This window comes from Hemitrygon akajei, chromosome 2 (genome assembly GCF_048418815.1).
Source record: "Hemitrygon akajei chromosome 2, sHemAka1.3, whole genome shotgun sequence".
In the NCBI taxonomy this organism is placed as follows: Eukaryota; Metazoa; Chordata; class Chondrichthyes; order Myliobatiformes; family Dasyatidae; genus Hemitrygon; species Hemitrygon akajei.
In genome coordinates, this window is record NC_133125.1 from 61,168,808 (window position 1) to 61,188,844 (window position 20,037).

Sequence of the window (20,037 nt, forward strand, 5' to 3'; positions counted from 1 at the left end):
TTAAAAAGCTATTATTAATGCTTTTTGAGATAGTGATTTAGATGCATATCATATTTGTTACTGAGTTAAGTATTGTATGTTATTAGTTTTGCTACAACAAGTGTATGGGACATTGGAAAAAAAGTTGAACTTCCCCATGGGGATGAATAAAGTATCTATCTATCTATCTATCTATCTATCTATCTATCTACTAATGTCCAACAGGATCTTGCAATCACAAGAAAAGCAACTAAGATGATCACTCTCTGTTAGGGTGCAACCTCCTTCACACACCGACTTCTCTTTGTCACAGGCAGCGTCATGGTCCACACCAAGTCCAACTCCTTCTGTTTCTCTTGCCAATGAGCAGCAAGCAACTCACTGATGGTGTAAACCTGCAGTACTTTAAGTTCTTCATGTCCAGCAGGATCTTGCGATCATAAAAAAATGTTTAAAAAAGACAATAACACCTTTGCTTGGCCGCATAGAAGGTGCTGCATCTGAGCACACCACCATCTTACTGGAATTCAAGGCCTCAATGGATCCAGCATTACAGGAGCCACAATGAAAACAGCGTTGCAGTTATTGAGTTAAATTGTGTGGCCATTAAATGTACAATAAAATGATTGGAAACTATGCTTTAGCTGTTTTGGTGAGAATAACATCAAAGAGTGGAGGACATAATAGCTTCTCAGACTTGAGTTAATTACATTAGCATGTTTTGTATGTGATTGGGAGGATGAATCAGAGTGGTCAACATCAACATCAATTTTAGCTCACACAAAAAAAAATAAAGAAATGCTTCCTCAAAGCAATAATGCAGTGGAAATTGAAAGTGAGAATCCAGCTGCGTAAAATAATGCCTCACTCTGTGTTGGAAAGTAAATTTTCTGAAATAGGCACTTAACAATCCACCTAAGATTATAGGCAATAGACAATAGGTGCAGGAGTAGGCCATTCGGCCCTTCGAGCCAGCACCGCCATTCAATGCGATCATGGCTGATCATCCATAATCAGTACCCCGTTCCTGCCTTCTCCCCATATCCCTTGACTCTGCTATCTTTCAGAACTCTATCTAACTCTTCCTTGAAAGCATCCAGAGAATTGGCTTCTACAGCCTTCTGAGGTAGAGCATTCCATAGATCCACAACTCTCTGGGTGGAAAAAGTTTTTCCTGAACTCCATTCTAAATGGCCTACCCCTTATTCTTAAACTGTGGCCTCTGTTTCTGTACTCCCCCAACATTGGAAACATGTTTCCTGCCTCTAGTGTGTCCAATCCCTTAATAATCTTATATGTTTCAATCAGATCCCCTCTCATCCTGCTAAATTCCAGTGTATATAAGCCCAGTCGCTCCAATCTTTCAACATATGACAGTCCCGCCATTCCAGGAATTAGCCTCATGAACCTATGTTGCACTCCCTCAATAACAAGAATGTCTTTCCTCAAATTTGGAGACCAAAACTGAACACAATACTCCAGGTGTGGTCTCACCAGGACCCTGTACAACTACAGAAGGACCTCTTTGGTCCTATACTCAACTCCCCTTGTTATGAAGGCCAACAAGCCATTAGCTTTCTTCACTGCCTGCTGTACCTGCATGCTTACTTTCAGTGACTGATGTACAAGAACACCTTGATCTCGTTATACTTCCCCTTTTCCTAACTTGACGCCATTCAGATAGTAATTTGCCTTCCTGTTCTTGCCACCAAAGTGGATAACCTCACATTTTTCCACATTAAACTGCATCTGCCCTCTCACCCAACCTGTCCAAGTCACCCTGCATTCTCATAACATCCTCCTGACATTTCACACTGCCACCCAGCTTTGTGTCATCTGCAAATTTGCTAATGTTACTTTTAATCCCTTCATCTAAATCATTAATGTATATTGTAAACAGCTGCGGTCCTAGCACCAAACCTTGTGGTACCCCACTGGTCACAGCCTGCCATTCTGAAAAGGACCTATTAATCCCTACTCTTTGTTTCCTGTCTGCCAACCAATTTTCTATCCATGTTAGTACCCTACCCCTAATACCATGTGCTCTAATTTTGCCCACTAATCTCCTATGTGGGACTTTATCAAAAGCTTTCTGAAAGTCCAGGTACACTACATCCACTGGCACTCCCTTGTCCATTTTCATGGTTACGTCCTCAAAAAATTCCAGAAGATTAGTCAAGCATGATTTCCCCTTCGTAAATACATGCTGACTCGAACCGATCCTGTTACTGCTATCCAAATGTGCCACTATTTCATCTTTCATAATCAACTCCAGCATCTTCCCCACCACTGATGTCAGGCTAGTTGGTCTGTAATTCCCTGTTTTCTCTCTCCCTCCTTTCTTAAAAAGGAAATGAAGGCAAATGATGTTTCATTTAGTGAGAAAGTGAAAAGGTACAGAATCACTATACTCCAAACCACTCAAATTATGGAGAGTTACAAACTGGGGAACTTGCAATCAGATGACAGGCAAAACTGTCAGTGAATGTGTCATCCTGTCGAAGTCCTGCAACCCAGACACTTTCTGTGACCATGTCCAGTGTGTGAAATTTGTGGTCGAATTACTGAGTAAATTTGAGCAAAGTTGTGAATCACACTGGATCTTGCATTTTAGCTGGAAACTGAATTGAGGAAGTATGGTAAACCATGTATATCTGTCTGGACACACCCCTCTGCTGACTGCTCCTGTGGCTCCTCCCACAGACCCCTGGATAAAGGTGATTGTGTCACTGTTCCTCCCACAGTCCAGGGCAGTCATCCAGCATGGACGTGCTCTGTTTTACTGCTAATAAAAGCCTTTCAGTATTTACTCTACTTCCAGTCTTTTGGAGTTATTGATAGTGCATCAGGAAGATTGAGAAATTTTGCTCAATGCCAGGTACTTGGGTAGAAATGTAATGACTGTTTAGCCATAGAAGGTAATAGTTTGGAAGCAAACTCGGGAAGCACATGGGCATGAGCTGCTGTTAATGAATGAAATTCATTGTAAGGTAATTTAAGGTTCCTTAACAGGAAATCTGTAGCTAAAACACTTCCTGTAATTGGTCTCAGTGAAAATCCACAGAGAAAGTCCCAATAGAATTAAAGCTATCAAGAACAATGGAAAATTAGCTTTATGCAAAATACTTGTGTCATCAGTGATAACATTGGAAAACAGAGTGATGCCAGACAAAAGTATAGTTAGTGCACCATTGACATGGCAGCAAGTTATTCAAGTATGACTAAGAATATAAATAACACTGAAGAAAAGTACAGTGAACTCAAAATCTGAAGACTTTAGAAGATGTAAAATTATTATGAAGCCAAATAGCTACCATTGGTTGTGGCTGATTGCACTGGCCAATCAGCAATCTTGGTTGAAGCATTAAAGTTGTCCTTGGAAAGAAGCGTTAAGCATGGATATTTCAAAATTGCACTTGGATATCACTGTTGCAGAAATGTTCATTGATGCTGACATGGGTATTACAGGTTATACTGCCTACATTCATTTCAAGGCAATTGCAAAGCCAATTTGCTGAAAGTCTTAACCTGTTTCACATGGATTAAAGAGCCAGGCAGGGAGTTAGATAAATTGGAACAAATTCCAGTGAAGATGAACCAGATTGGTCAACATCAATTGAAATAGTCCAACATTTTTAACTACTTTTGATGTTATGAGGTGATTACAAGGTGACATTGAACCAAGCAATTGATAACAAGCAGTTCTATTACTTGCTTCAAAGAATTGGCAAGAACCAAAGTTTTCATGAAACTAGATCTGTAATGTGCATAAGGTCAATTGAATGTGGATGAGGAAGTCAGTAATATTTGGCAACAAATATACGTAAAGCCTGTAACCCTGCACAAAGCAACCTAATAGTGTAAAATCCATGATTTTTTTTGTTCATGTTACCATGGGCAACTACTGCAAGGTATGGATTACTGCCTACGGCATCAAAATGATATAGGACAATTACAGAAGAAGAAAACCTTCAGATATTAGAGTGTTCGAGTTAACCAAAAAAGAACAAAATACACAGAAAGTAAGTCATCTTGAACTAAAAGTAGATGCATATCGATAGCGCCAGTTTAAAAAAAAAGTGGATGCAATTATACTGAACAACAAAGACGTTGTTTCCTGAATACGTTTGCGCATATCTTATGGATTTTGGTTGCTGATCATGAAAATGACCATGAAATTTCCCCATCATGCACATTTTTTGGTATCACCTTCATTTGTTATTTCAATTCATAATAAGTCAATTAAAATGTAGCCCGCAATGTCAGCTGAAAAGTTTTCTATCTTGTCCGTGTTTGGGCATGATTTTGGTTGCCAGTATAACCCGCAACAACATCTTTTTATTAATTCTTCAGTGTTAGGCCTGAAAGCTGTGCTGCTACACAACAGCAATGTCCACTTATCAATACCGTTCAGCAATGTCCGCCCTTGAATACCAGTCGGCAATGCAGAATGCGTGAAGGAAAAGTATCGAAATTTGAAAGTCCTGTTGAAGCACATACAGTACAGGAACTACAACTGGAACATTTGTGGTAATTTGCAAGTAGTTGCATTGCTACTAGGAATGCAGCTCAGATATGAGATAGCCGTGCTTAAAAAAAAATCTCGTTACATTAAAAAGGATTGGTAAGTAGTTTGTTCCAGGCCAGAAAGCTGTGGCATAAAGCCACTTGTAGACTTAACAAAGATATTTTTGCCTCCTCTTCATATAAAACTGGGGCTTATGAAAAATTTTGTGAAAGCAATGAACAAGGAAGATGAAAGGTTTCGATATTTGAGACAGGTTTTTCCCAGAATAACTGACGCCAAAATTAATGAAGGCATATTTTTTGGTCTACAAATCAAATAGGTCATCAATACAGGCAATTCAAAGAACTTCTAGTGGTACTAGAGAAAATCACATATTCAAGGATGTTGTTGAAAATTTTCTTGGCAACTACAGAACACCAAACTACGTGCAGCTGGTTGACAATATGCTTCAAGAATACAAAACCATGAAGTGCAGCATGTCACTTATGATTCATTTTCTGCGTTCCCATTTAGACTTAACCTCTGCAAACCTTGGCACTGTCAGTGACATATGGCAGAAGGTTTCACCAGGACATTGCGGTCATGGAAAAACAGCATCAAGACAACTGGAATCCATTAATGATAGCTTAAGCAAGAAGCCTGAAACAGTGAAGAAAAATGAAAATCATCAACAAAACATTTTTTAGCTTTGTTGAATTATTGCAAAACATCAGCAGTTATGCAATTAAATGCATTATATTCAATAAAAGTTAATTTCTTGTTTCTCCAAGTTCCTATGAGATACAAGTAGTCTGAAGTTAAATTTCTGTTCAGCTTCAAGCAGCCTATCATAACCACAAAGAAATTTGGAGGAAGCAACATTTCCGAAAAAATTTGCTGCTCAGTGTCAGGAAGGCAAGAAAACTTGAGAACTTAGACCATTCCTAGGCAGTTCTTCAAACACAACCAATGCCATTGCATCAATTGATGAAAAACAGATCATTTTAAAAAGAACTGAGTCAAAAATGAATAAAACCTAGATGACCTGGAAATATGGGAGGCAAAGCTTGCTTGTTCACCATAGCATAGCACATATCATAAAATGGGCATGTGATGTTTCAAATTTCAGAGAAGGTTCTGGAATCAGTCATGTAATGGACAAGAAAACCAAATGCAATGAGTATCATATACACTAACAAAGAACAAGAAAAAAACATACTCAAAGGTTTTAAGAAAAAGTCATTAGGAATTATCTTTGGAGTATAAATATTTCATCGATTCCAATGGCACAGGTCTAATTTTGGTCTCAGACCATAACCATTATTAGCAATACCAGTTCAAAAGTTGCAATACTGATAACAGCAGCAGCAAGATTTGAATCTAGGCTATTCATCCCAAAGTGATGATATGATCAGATGCAGAACTTCAAAGCAGCGTGCAGTTGTAGATGCATTTTCAACAGTTGCCAAATGCAAATTCAGGCAACCTGAAAGCTTGGTGTTCACACTGAAAATAGAATTGATTTTTCTATAATACCATTCAAAATGGCTAAGAAACACAAACATATACTGTTCTCAAGTATGCAATGGGAAATAAGCTTAAAAGGACAGAAAAGGCAATTGAGGAGAATCTACTGTAGCAAATCAACAAGTGACTGATTCCTCAAGTCAAGTCACTGACACAGCTACCTTTTAAGTGGACGAAAAAGTTATGAAAAATGTAGAGGAGTTAAACCTGTAGTTCCATACAGTAGATACAATATGTAAATCATCTTTTAAATATCACTAGGGTTAAGTCTTAATGCAGATTTTAGGACAGATCAGCCATGATCTTGTTAATTAGTGAAGCTAGCTCCAAGGACTGAGTCATCTACTTCAGCTTTTTGTATGTATGTGTGCAAAAATGGAAAAGCAAAATACTGAATGCAAAGGTGTGTTATGCAGATGATAAGTGAACATGTCCCCTGTGTAACTGAAGAAAGCAGAATAAAGAGGATGCAGGTGTTTTAGGAGTTCATATCACCTCTATATTCCTGACATTACCAATAGACCACCCATCCTTTGCTCCTCCTTCATTCATTGAATTTCACACTCTGTACATCTGCCCCTTTTGCACTCTGTAGATTTATTGGTATCATTATTGGTTCATTGTTGTCATGTGTACTGAGATACAGAGGAAAGCATATCTGTTCATACAGTTCAAACCATTATATAGTGCATTGAACGACAATAAGGTAAAAACCAGAACAATGAAGAATTAAGGTATAAAAGCTACTGAAAATGTGCAGTGTAGGTAAATGATAGAGTACATGATCAAAATGATTTATAACAATAAGATTTACACAAGCTATTCTCTCCAGGTACATATTGTTAAAATACTGTATATCAGGATGGGAAGTGATCCTGATTTCTAATGATTTGTTTTTGTAAGCAATTGGTTGGAAGGATAAATTTGTGCATACTGTATTTAAAAAAGATACCAGAAACAATTGCGGAAGCTTGCTAATATGTAAGTTAAGTTCAAAGACCCTTAACATTAATTTCCTTGGAAAGATCAAGAGAGGAAGAGTGAATCTGGAATGTTGCCAATAAGGAATCTCTGCAACAACTTCTTTAAAACATTTGTAACAATTGTTCCCTAATACAGTTTTAACACTTTCCTTGCAACTGATGTTTTCCAGGAACCTGCTTGGAATGAAATCTTTCACTAAGTTCATACACTAAATGATATTAATCCTATCAGATGAAATTGTATGAGAATGAACCGGTCATGTGATAGAGTAGCCTATCAAAAGAGATGGCTGGGCATTTTAATCAGTTCATGACTCTAAAGTATTCTGACAGCTAACCAGAATATTCACTGTTTATATTTCTATATATTTATCACTTTACAGGTACTGTTAACTTCCATCGTAACAAATAACAAAATGGATGCAATGCTTATTAATCTTTTGTTATTCTGCAGCCCAAGCCACGTCTGCAGCGGGGTGGGAGCTCAGCTTCACTGCACAACACACTCATGAGGAACAGTATCTTTCAGCTAATGATCAACACCCTGGATCCACTGGCTGAAGGTAATCTGCTACACCAGGATGTGAAACTGTACATAAAGCATCACCTCTGTGCCAGCTTTCAATTTTATAAATTGTTTTCAACAGTTTTGCTAGTATGCACTCACTCTTTAGTCTTTTCTTTCATAGTGTGAAATGCTACCAAAACATTAACAAGCACCGATTATGGAGTAGACGCTGCTAAGCATTCCTCTACCTAAAATGATGTTTAACAAGCAATTATTGCAATGATGTCTCAAAGCCTACTAGGATTACAGTGCACCCTGGGCAGCACTGCATAATGAATGATAGTGATTTGCAACACATTTTGCAAATCTCTCCAACTCAACTCCAATTACCTTTTGCATTAGAAATAATTTTTTATATGGCATAAATTTTCATCTAGAAAGTACTATAAGGAGATATATAAATATATTTATATATTGAATTTATCCTGTACAATGACTGGCCTCTTTGGGTGGTTAATATTATCCTTATTCCAATAATAACCTAACCAGCAAAAATTCCCCAAGAATTTAGTTAAATTCTTCCATGCAGCACATTTAATTGGAGCTGCTTCATTGCTTTGAACAGCAAGCTTGTACTTGCAGGGTCATGTTTCTTTATTTCAGTTGTAGGATCTGATTTTTTTTTAAGGTTCAAAATTGTTTTTTCTTCCTAAGCTTGGATTTTTATGATAACCAGTTATCTTGGATTTTCTTTGTAATGGTGTATATCATATAGAAATGAGAAAAGTCTTCAAATTTGATGGGCCAGATCTTGGAATTAATGCAATGTTGGGTCTATTCCAATGTCTTGTTGAGATTTCTTCAGTTATGATTTGATAAAAGCAATGTGTGAGAGAGTGCTTTCAAAACCGTTATTTTAATTGGACAAGCTTTTCAGGTAGTTATTGTGTATTTTATTTTGCTGGACATATATGATATTTTTACTTTATTTCTTCTCAGAACTGAGTAATTCTTGGCTAGAATTGTTTTTGAGACATATCATGGTCAATATGTACTGTATAAATCCAAAAATGGCATTAATCCCAGTATTGGGAAAGCATGTGTATTACACCTTTGTAGTATTTATGTTTCTTACAAAATGGGTTACACTGCTCAATTAGAAGAAAATTTTGAGGTAAAACGTGTCACCAGCTGATCAATTCATTCAGATTAAAAGTTTAGTTGGCACGAAAGAACAAGAAATCTCATTCACTATACAAAGCCGAATGATCACTCATCTTTGTTTTTTAAACAGTTGCATGTTATGGTAATCATGCTAACCTAACTTTCTAATAGAGGTTGGCAAAGATTCAGGTTGCACAATTGCACAAGGTGGCTTGAATCAGTTCACAAAGAACCCTACTGGACTCAATTCATTAAGGACTGTAAAGGAGGAAAGAAGTCAAGAATTAGTTTCCCTGTTCATTCAAATCTTTAAAAATGTAGGTTATAACTCTTTGTTTTGAAAGAAAATCAAAATTGGTTACAAGTTTCTGTCTTTGGTGATAGCCAGTTGCTGGAGGGATGATTAAGTACCTGATAAAGTTGGAAATGTTTCTTTAAAGGGTTAAAATAAAGGGGTAATTTTTAATATAACCTGCTGAGACCATGGCAGTTTTTAGCTGATTTCATATTTTCATCCAACTTAATTTTGGTCTTCTCTGACTTTAATACATTATAAAACTCTATGGGTGCAGCCTAGGTGGCCAACCCAAATGGCCTCAAACCTAGCTGGAATAAAAACTCCAATGAAACAATCAATCATATAAATCTAACGTTTTCATTCCTTCAAGGTCTGCAGTCTATACATTTTGCATTTAAAGAGTCTTGGGGACAGTTAATTTTTAATGTCTCCAACATGCATTGTTAAGAAACATAGACAAATAAATAAAATACAAGATGGTGTTTATGGAGAACTATATTTATCAAACTCTTGGGAAATGTGTACACCAAAATATCCCAGTATTTCCATCAATAAAATGTTCCTTGAAACACTGAATTAAAATATGTTGTTCCCACTTCCTGCTTTAAAAAAAAACAACAAAGCTATTCAGATCAAATGAAAAGACAGCAAATCTTGTAAACCATGTGCTAAAGATGCAGTTTATCTAACATTTCCAAACTTCTGAGAATGGATATACAGATAGAGCAATGAATTACAGGATTGATTCTTCAGACAATTGATTCTTCAGCTCATCATCTGCAGAGCTGCAATCTACTAAGTGAAGGACATGCAAAGAATTCTCAGAATCAATTTAATGCTATTTTAAAAATTGCAAAGAAATATTGATTACAATCAAGATATCCAAGTTTACTACAGAAGGAGAATCAATCTAAAAGAAGACCCATGTACCTGCTTAAACCTCACTTGAGATAGTTTCTCCTGAATATATCAGTGGTACAACTGAAATGGAAGCATACAGATTGGAAGTTGGTAAGTACACATTATCAGACATTGATCTAAATTATCATACTCCCTCTATTTGACATTTAACAGTTTTTAAAAAACATTAATTACTAGGCATGTGTAGCTCAATGCTAGTTAAGTGTATTTTAACAATTAACTACACTTACTTTACTGAAAGTGCACCATAGCTAATCAATATAATTTTAATAACAAAAAATTATAAAAATAGTACACTGGTTTGTTACTTTGTTGTTCTGAATCGATAAGTGAGATGAAATTTTTGACGTCATTAAATCCTTCTCATGCAGGTTGAGCTGTCCAGAAGACATGGAATATGTACTTTTCACCAGAAAGCCAGAATTACCATTACGAAGAAGAGTTTCAGCCTCATGAGGATGTCTAGGGTCATTGGTGATGAGTTTTAGTGAGTTGTCAACATCAGAAGATGGGCACCTTCATTGCTTCTGAGGCTTTTCTTGCGAAATCCTGATACTTGGTAGCAAATTTTACTGCACAGAGTGGGAATATAAATTGTCATGGCAAGCCAATCATTCACCTTACCATTTACTCTGTCATTTTAAAACACTTGCATTTGATTGACCCACAAAGCTTGACTGCCTTCCAAAAATGATAGAATTCCTAAATTAGAACAATGTGAAATGGGGAGGGGGGGTGGGGTGGAAATTAAATTCAAAATATCTTTTACAGGAGATCCAACTTTCCAAAGTCATTTATTGATATAAGTGACCTGGAACCTTTTGAATGTATTTGTAATCCTTAAAGGTGACCAACAACTGAAATTATCCAGGTTGAGCATTCTAGTCACCACTTGCAGCACCATTAATTTCATCGCCCAGATAAAGTGTATGGAAGATTCTAGTTTCTAACAGCAAGTATTTCTGATCTTGCTCACCTGATGGCCTTCCAGGACTCATAAGAATCAAGTCAGTTCTGCATCTGGACAATCACAATCGCACCGAAGGACACAGCCAGAAAAGTCCTTGATGCATCCTCGTGCTTTATCCAAACTGGGTCAAAAGCTCCTTTTGAATTTTGATGCTTTTTGAGCAAGTTGCATCTGCAATGTTTGTAGCTCCAAGAAAATACTGAGCCAGTGAGTATGAAGAAGCAGCATGTCTTTTTTATCTAGTAGCAAAGTCCAGGACCTTCATTAAAATATTCTTCTCCTTAAAACAGTGGCAGAAAATGTTGCCAAACTTACAGTAGAAAGTGTTTGCCCATTGCGAGAGGAAGAATTAAAGGAGTGTCAGATTGGATATTATTGTGCCCCTTTTTGTAAATGTTTGTGGGCTCGAGACAAATGATTCATCTTGAGCATCACATGATATTGATGACAATCAGATGAATGCTTAACGGTACAAAGGAATGTACGTGACTTCAAATAGCCCAAGAAATACCCTCAGTATTTAATCGAAAGGTAAAAGTGTGAGAAACTCTGACACTGTTTGCTCTCTCAGAGATGTTTGGGTAGATCTGGATCCTCATTGTTCCAGCTGGTACTTAATCATTGTGCAGATCGTCATGCCATTAACATGTTATAAGGATACAGCATGGTAACAGGCCCTTCTGGGCCCAGGGGCCCACATCACCCTCTTGCACCCATGTGACCAATTAATTTACAAACCTGAACATCTTTGGAATATGGAGGGGAAACTGGAGCACCCAGGGGAGAACATAGAATCTCCTTACAGACAGTAGTGCTGCAGTAGAGTTACGCTAACTGCTACACTACTGTGACGCATTGTTTGTGGGTATTGCAACTGGGTCAAGATGGTTCTGCCTTTCCAGGAGTGCTTCATCAGCTGCAAGAGACTCCAGAAAGTTATAAGAGAAATGCAAAAGATGCCATGTAAGTGTGGATAGATGTGAACATGGGCCTTTACTGTCCAGTGCAGTGTAATGGTAAGAAAAGATTAACGTCATCAGTATCATCAGGCAGCTCATATGATAAAGTGAAGAGGTGATAGATAGGAGCTACAGGGAGGTAGTCACCCCTAGGTTGCAGGAGGCAGGTACCTGAGTGAATGTCAGGAGAGGGAAAGGGAATAGGCAGTCAGTGCAGAGTACCCCTGTGGCTGTTCCCCTCAATAGTAAGTATACCATTTTGGATACTGTTGGGAGGGGACGTCGTACGAGGGGAAGCCACAGCAACCAGGTTTCTAGGTCTGTATCTGAGAAGAGAAAGCAGGAGAAGGTGAGTGTAGCAATGATAGGGCTTCCATAATTAGAGGAACAGAAAGCAAAATCCTGAAACAGAAGGAGACACCTGGATGGTATTTTGGCTTCCAGATGCCCACTTCAGGGTTGTTTTGGATTGGGTCCATGGTATTCTAAAGGGGGAGGGTGAGCAGCCAGAAATCTTGGTACACGTCAGTACCAACAATATAGGTAGGAAAAGGCAGGACATCCTGAAGAGAGAATGTAGGGAGTTAGGCAGAAAGCTAAAAAGCAGGACCTCCAGGGTAGTAATATTTGGGTTGTCTGTGCCACGTGCGCCAGTGAGGATAAAAACAGCATGGTTTGGCGGGTGAATGCATGGCTGAGGAACTGGTGCTGGGGACAGGATTTCTGATTTCTGGATCATTGGGATCTCTTCTGGGGAAGGTATGACCTGTACAATAGGGACAGGTTATACCTGAACCTGAGGAGGACCAATGTCCATGTGGGCAGGTTTGCTAGATCTGTGAGGGAGGGTTTAAACTAATTTGGCAGAGGGATGGGAACCATCGTGAAAGGGCTGAGGATGGGGCAGTTGGTATACAAACAGATGCAGTGTGTAGTGAGACTGGGATGAAGGACAAGCAGATGATAGGGCAAAATTGCAGTCAGTAGGATGAGTTGAAGTGTGACATGAGAACAAAATCAAAAAGAATGACAAATATAGGAATAAAGGTGTTATATTTGAATGCATGCAGTGTACGGAATAAGGTAGCACAGTTAGAGATTGGTAGGTATGATGTTCTAGGCATCTCTGAGTTGTGGCTGAAAGAAGATTATAGTCAGGAGCTTAACATCCAAGGATACATCTTGTAGCGAAAGGACAGGCAGATAGGCAGAGGGGGTGGGGTGGCATTGGATCAGAAGATGTAGAATCCTTGTGGGTAGAGTTAAGAAACTGCAAGGGTAAAAAGACCCTGATGGGAGTTATATACAGGCCTCTAAACAGTAACCAAGATGTGGGATTCAAATTACAATGGGAGATAGAAAAGACATGGCAAAATGGTAATATGACAATAATCATGGGGGATTTCAATATGTAGATAGATTGGGAAAATCAGCTTGGCCCTGAGTCCCAAGAGAGGAAACTTGCAGAATGCCTATGAGATGGCTTTTTAGAGCAGCTTTTAGTTGAGCCTACAAGGGGAACAGCAATTCTGGATTGGGTGTTATGTAATGATGCATATTTGATTAGGGAGATCAAGGTAAAGAAAGGAGGTAGTGGTTCAAAGGATTCAAAGTATATTTATTATTAAAGTATGTATGCAGTATACAACCCTGAAATTCATCTTCCCCACAACAGCAACAAAGCAAAGAAAGCCATGGAACCTGTTCAAAGAAAACATCAAACCCCCCCCCACGCACAAAAAATCAAATCACGCAAAAAGGAATGAACGAAAACACAACATATAAAACACAAAAATTAATTCATATTCATTTCAGCTCAGTGTTCATTATCTGCAGACTGCCCTGATTCAAAGTCAACCAAAAAGTAGTAACAGAAAAAGGAGCCAGAAACACATCATAATGTGAACTACAGTGCAATCAACAAATCATGTTGATTTAACCTTCCTTCAGGAGCAGTGAACAAGAGGGGAGGGAGAGAGACAATCACATGCAGACAACGTCTCCAGCAGCAGCGAGTGAGAGGCTGATAGATGGCACTAAGCACTCGCTCGCTCTCCGCAACCGCCTCAATGTTTTCAATCTTCCTCGAGGCTTTAATTGTCGAAATTGGCAAGAACTAGAGTCAAACATGGGCTTGCGCCCTGCTCTAAGCTTCTTGGCCTCAGAGAGGCCCCTCGCCTCCTGGAACTCTTGAAAACAGCAAGACACCTGATCAGTCAATTGACCCAGAAACACAACATCAACATTACGGGCTCCAAATCAACCAGAACCACATTTGAAAGAAAAAGAAGATGTAAAAGAAATGAAAGAAGCAGTTCTATAGGCCATCATGGATCATACTATGATAGAATTTACCCTGCAGTTTGAGAAGATGTTTCAAAGTTTAAAGTAAATTTATTATCAAAGTACATATATGTCACCATATATAACCCTGAGATTAATTTTCTTGCAGACAAACTCAATAAATCCATAATAGAATATTTGCCATAAAAGAATCAATGAAAGACCGCACCAACTTTGGCGGACAACCGGTGAGCAAAAGACAACAGATGATGCAACTACAACAAGAAAGAATAATAATAAATAAATAAGCAACAAATGTTGAGAACATGAGATGAAGAGTCCTTGAAACTGACTCCTTGGGTGTGGGAACATTTCAATGATGGGATCAATGAAGTTGAGTGTAGTTATCCCCCTTGGTTCAAGAGCTTGCAGGTTGAGGGTTAATAACTGTTCCTATGAGTCCTGACGTTCCAGTATCTTCCTGATGGCAGCATTGAGTAAAAAAGTATGATCTGAGTGGTGGGGGGTCCCTAATGATGGATGCTGCTCTCCTGCAACATCACTCTGTGTAGATATGCTCAATAGTGGGGAGGGATTTACCCATGATCCACTGGGCAGTAATCACTACTTTTTGTGGGATTTTCCATTCAAGGGCATTCATTGGTGCTTCTATACCAGGCTGTGATGCAGCCAGTCAATATACTCTTAACCACACATCTGTAGAAGTTCATCAAAGTTTTAGATTCCATGTTGAATTTTCACAAACTCTTAAGTAGAGGCGCTGCTGTGCTTTTCTGGTAATTACACTCATGTCCTGGGCCCAGGACAGATCCTCTGAAATGATGACACCAACGAATTTAAAGTTGCTGACCCTCTCCACCTCTGATCCTCTAATGAGGATTAACTCATGGACCTCTGGTTTCCTCTAGCTGAAGTTGATAATCAGCTCCTTGGTCTTGCTGACATTGAGTAACAGGTTGTTGTTGTGGCACCACTCTGTCAGATTTTCTATTTCCCTCCTATATGCTGATTCATCTCCATTGATTTGTCCAAGGACAGTGATGTCATCACCAAACTTAACTATGGCATTGGAGCTGTGTTTAGGCACACGGTCATAAGTGTAAAGCAAGCAGAGCCTTGTAGTGCACCTGTGCTGATGGTGATTGTGAAGATGTTGTTGCCATCCAAACCTACTGGGGTCAGAAAGTGTGGAAACCGAGGATGCAGTTGCGCAAAAAGGTATTGATACCAAGGTTTTGAAGCTTATTGATTAGTTTTGAGGGTTTTGACTGTAGTCAATAAAGAGCATCCTGGTGATGTGTGGATATGTTTCATCACCAGCCTCTCAAAACACTTCATCACTGTGGATGTAAGTGCTACTGGACGTTAATCATTGAGGCAGGCTACCATGTTCTTCTTAGGCAATCTACTTGAAGCCTTCTTGAAGCAGGTGGGTACATCAGATAGCAAAGCGAGAGGTTATAGATTTCAATGAACATTCCAGCCAGTTGATCAGCACAGGTCTTTAATATACATACAAAATGCTGGAGGATCTCAGTAGGCCTTGCAGCATCTATGGGGAGAAAGTACAGTTGAGGTTTCAGGCCGAAACCATTCGACAGGACCCTTCTCTTGTTTGTGATGGGTCTTTAATGCTGGGCCGGAAGCTTTTCATTGGTTCACCCTCCTAAAGGCTATGCACACGGCAGCCTCAGAGACTGAAATCGCAGGATCCTTGGGAGCTGTGGTAGCTTGTAATGGTTCCTCCATGTTTTGACAGTCAGTGCAAGCATAGGAGGCATTTGGCTCATCAGGAAGCGAAGCCCTATTGTCGCCGGGGTCGCTCGATTTTACTTAAAAAGAAGTGATAGGTTTCAAGCCTTGCTGCAACTGTTGAGCATTCCTCCTTGATTCAAATTTAGTCCAGAATTGCCACTTCACCTATGAGATGGCTTTCCTGAGAATGTACTTGGACATCTTGTAACTTTCTTGGTCATCAGACTTGAATGCCTCTGACCAGGCCCTCAGCAGGTTCCAGATTTCATCCTCCATCCAGGGCTTCCGTTTGGGGAAGGCTCTGAATGATTTTGTGGGGACACACTTATCTACAACTGTTTTTATGAAGTCCGTGACAATCATGGTGTATTCATTCAGATCCACAGATGAGCCCTTGAACACACTGAGTTCAAGCAATTAACTCAAAGCAATCCTCTAGCCCCTTCTCTAATTCCTTCTTTGTTGTCTTAAACTCTGGAGGTTTGCTCTTTAGCCTCTGCCTGTATGCAGGTAGAAGAAGAACAGCTAAGTGATCTGATTTACCGAAGTGCAGTCTGGACATGGAACAGTAGGCATTCCTTGTCTTAGTGTTACAGTGATGTAGTGTGTTGGTGCCTCTGGTGCTACAGGTTATATGCTGATAGCAACTGGGCAGGTATTTCTTTAATCAAGCCTGGTTACCTTTTACCTTTTCTGAATCAGCAGTGTGGTCCATCCTGAGAATCAAGAAGCCTTTGGATCTGATCGCCATACTGGCATGCTGGGAGTAAGCCATGTCTCAGTTAAGCATAGGACACAAGAATCTCTCATTTCCCTCTGATACAGTAATCTTGCCTTCAGGTCCTCAATTTTGTTCTCCAGCGGCTGCACATTTTCTAACAAGATGCTGAGTAGAGGAGGCCTCTTTCCTCTGTATTTCAGCCTGGCTTGGAGTCCCACCTCTGCCTTGCTTCCGGCTGTGTTGGTGAACCTTCGTCCACTTAGAGGTGCCGCACCTGCTTGCTTGATGGTAAAGTCCACCGAGTCCTTAAGAAGATCATGAAATCTGCAGTTCATTAAGTCAATTTAAAAGTACGTTGCTTGAAGGGAAATTACATGCTGCAGTTTGCAATGACAGTAATTGAAAGGGGGTATATTTAGAAGATTTGTATGTGTTACAGTAGAGTCAAAGGATATACAGAGGCATGAGAGAGGAGCTGGCCAAAATTGATTGGAAGAGGATAGTTACTAGCAGGATGACAGCAGAAGAGCAATGGCTGGTATTTCAGAGGAAAATTTGGAAGGCGCAGGAAAGATACATCCCAAAGATAAAGTATTCTAAAGAGAAGATGAGGCAACCGTAGCTGACAAGGGAAGTCAAAAGCAGCAGTAAAGCAAAAGAGAGGGTACTGTATATAATATTGCAAAAATTAGTGGGAAGGTAGAGGATTGGGAAGCTTTTAAAAACCATCAGAAAGGAACTAAAAAAGCCTTGAAGAAAGAAAAGATGAAATATGAAGGTATGCTAGCCAAAATATCAGAGGATACCAAAAGTTGTTTCAGATATATAAAGAGTAAAAGAAAGAAGAGAGTAGATATCAGACCACTGAGAAACGATGCTGGAGAGGTAGTAATGGGAGACAAACAAATGGCAGATGAATTTAATAAGTAGTTTGCATGAGTTTTTTCTGTGGAAAGACACCAGCAGACTGCCTGATATGGGAGAATATCAGGAGGCAGAAGTGAGTGTCATTGCTGTTACTACGGAGAAGCTTCATGGAAAGCTGAAAAGTTTGAAGGTAGATAAGTTTTTTGAACCAGATGGACTACACCCCAGGGTTCTGAAAATGGCATTTTTTTTGTAGAGGCATTAGTAATGATCTTTCAAGAATCACTGGATTCTGGAATAGTTCCAGAAGACTGGAAAATTACAAATATCACTCCACTCTTTAAAAAGGAAGGGAGGCAGAAGAAAGGAAATTATAGGCCAGTTAGTCTGGGAAAGATGATGGGGTCTATTATTAATGATATGGTTTTGGGATATTTAGAGGCACATGATAAAATAGACCAAGATTTTTGCATGATCTTCTAAAGGGGAAATTTTACCTGACAAATCTTTTGGAATTCATCAAGGAACTAACAGGCAGCATAGACAATGGAGATTCAGTGGATGTTGTTTATTTGGTGTTACAGAAGGCCTTTGACAAGCTGCAGCATGTGAGGCTGCTTAACAAGGTAAGAGCCCATAGTATTACAGGAAAGGTACTAGCATGGATGGTAGCTTGGCTGACTGGCCAGAGGCAAAGAGTGGGAATAAAGGGGGTCCTTTATGGTTGGCTGCCTGCAGTAGTGTTCTGCAGGGTTCGGATCTGGGAACACTTCCTTCCATGTTATATGTCAATGGTTTAGATAAAGGAATTGATGGGTTTGTGGCCAAGTTTGCGAACGATATAATGGTAGGTGGAGGGGCAGGTAGTGTTGAGGAAGCAGGGTGTCTGCAGAAGGACTGACAAATTGGAGGAATGGGCAAAGCAGTGGCAGATGGAATACAGTGTAGGGAAATGCATGGTCTTTCACTTTGGCTGAAGAAATAATTGTATGAACTATTTTCTAAATAGGCAGAAAATTCACAAATCAGTGGTGTAAAGGGACTTGGGAATTCTCATGCATGATTCCCTAAACATTAACTTGCAGGTTGAATCAGTGGTAAGCAAGGCAAATGCATGTTAACATTCATTTCGAGAGGACTAGAATACAAAAGCAAGCATGTAATGCTGAGGATTTATAAGGCATTGGTCAGACTGCACTTGAGTATTGAGGGCAATTTTGGGCCACTTATCTAAGAAAAGATGTGCTGGCATTGGAGAGAGTTCAGAGGAGGTTCAGAAGAATGATTTTAAGAATGAAAGGGTTAATGTATAAGGAGTGTTTGATGGCTCATTGGAGTTTAGAGGAATGAGGGGAGGGGATCTATGGAATATTGAAAGGCCTAGATAGAGTGGATATGGAGACGTTGTTTCCTATAGTGAGGAAGTCTAGGACCATAGGGCACAGTCTCAGAACTGAGGGACGTCCATTTAGAGCAGAGATGAGGAAAAATTTCTTTAGCCATATGGTGGTGAATCTTGGAATTCATTGTCACAGACAGCTGTTGAGACCTAGGCATTGGGTATATTTAAGGCAGAGGTTGATAGATTCCTGATTAATCAGGGCATCAAAGGTTATGGGGAGAAGGCATGAAAATAGAGTTGAGAGGAGTAATAAATCAGGCATGATGGAATGATGGAGCAGACCTGATGGGCCAAGTCGTCTAATTGTGCTCATATGCTTATGTCTTAATGGCCTAAATAGGTTAAATCTGCAACATTAGCAACACCACCATACCAAAAGAAATTTAAGTTACTTTCACTCTATGTGCAGGCCTTTTCCTGGGACAAAAATGAACTTTGAAAGAAGATACTATTTCGTAAGCTATTGCAAACAGTGATTTAATTGTAACAGTGAGCCAAAATTTTGAATGAGACTCATATTGTGCGAGAAATTAATTACTCCAGAATAATTATTAAGTGCATACAGTTAGGGCTGTTGAATTAACTTAGCCCTGAGTTATCTGGCTCTCAAATGCTTTGGTTCCATCTGCTTCCAAGTCAACTTCCTGAAAGTAATTAACAACACCACAAGAAATTCTATGATTATTTAATGAACGTCTGTGTTGTACACAGTTCATCATGCCACAATATGTGATAAATTTTTGGAGTATTCTGAAGTGTAGACACTGTAAACCATATCGAGTAGCCCACTCTAAAAGCTGACTGTATTAGTGGATGTGTTTTTGTTTTTTTCCCTCACACTGTAGGTACTGTGGATTTAAAAGAAGCAACTTAAGAAAAAACAAGCTCAGATTCTTTTAACCAATTCCCAAGAGGGAATTCCACATCTGATGTCAAATCATTGTAAACTACTAAACTGCATCTCTGAGCAACTTGTGACATATTTTACATGTGTGCACTGAAAATTCATTTAGCATTTACATTAGTCTTAAGTGCTAACAATGTCATAACATGAAATATTAATTGATGCACATTTGATTGAAGCAGAATGCCTGATGATGAATTCAGTATTTTAGAATGTGAAGAGGACCATTTTCAGCTGCTATTTCTTGTTTATCTAGAATTATCTGATC

At 39.1% G+C, this 20,037-nt stretch overlaps 1 protein-coding gene across 6 annotated transcripts in view; it reads left to right on the forward strand.

Moving 5' to 3' along the window:
- The window catches only part of LOC140742044 (sodium/potassium/calcium exchanger 2-like), a 252,401-nt gene that overhangs the window by 164,657 nt on the left and 67,707 nt on the right, over positions 1 to 20,037 (forward strand). For all 6 annotated transcript variants that reach the window (XM_073072769.1, XM_073072795.1, XM_073072805.1 and 3 more), the window contains one exon: positions 7,451 to 7,559. In XM_073072769.1, the coding sequence (XP_072928870.1) occupies positions 7,451 to 7,559 (109 nt within the window). The remainder of the gene's footprint in view (positions 1 to 7,450; positions 7,560 to 20,037) is intronic.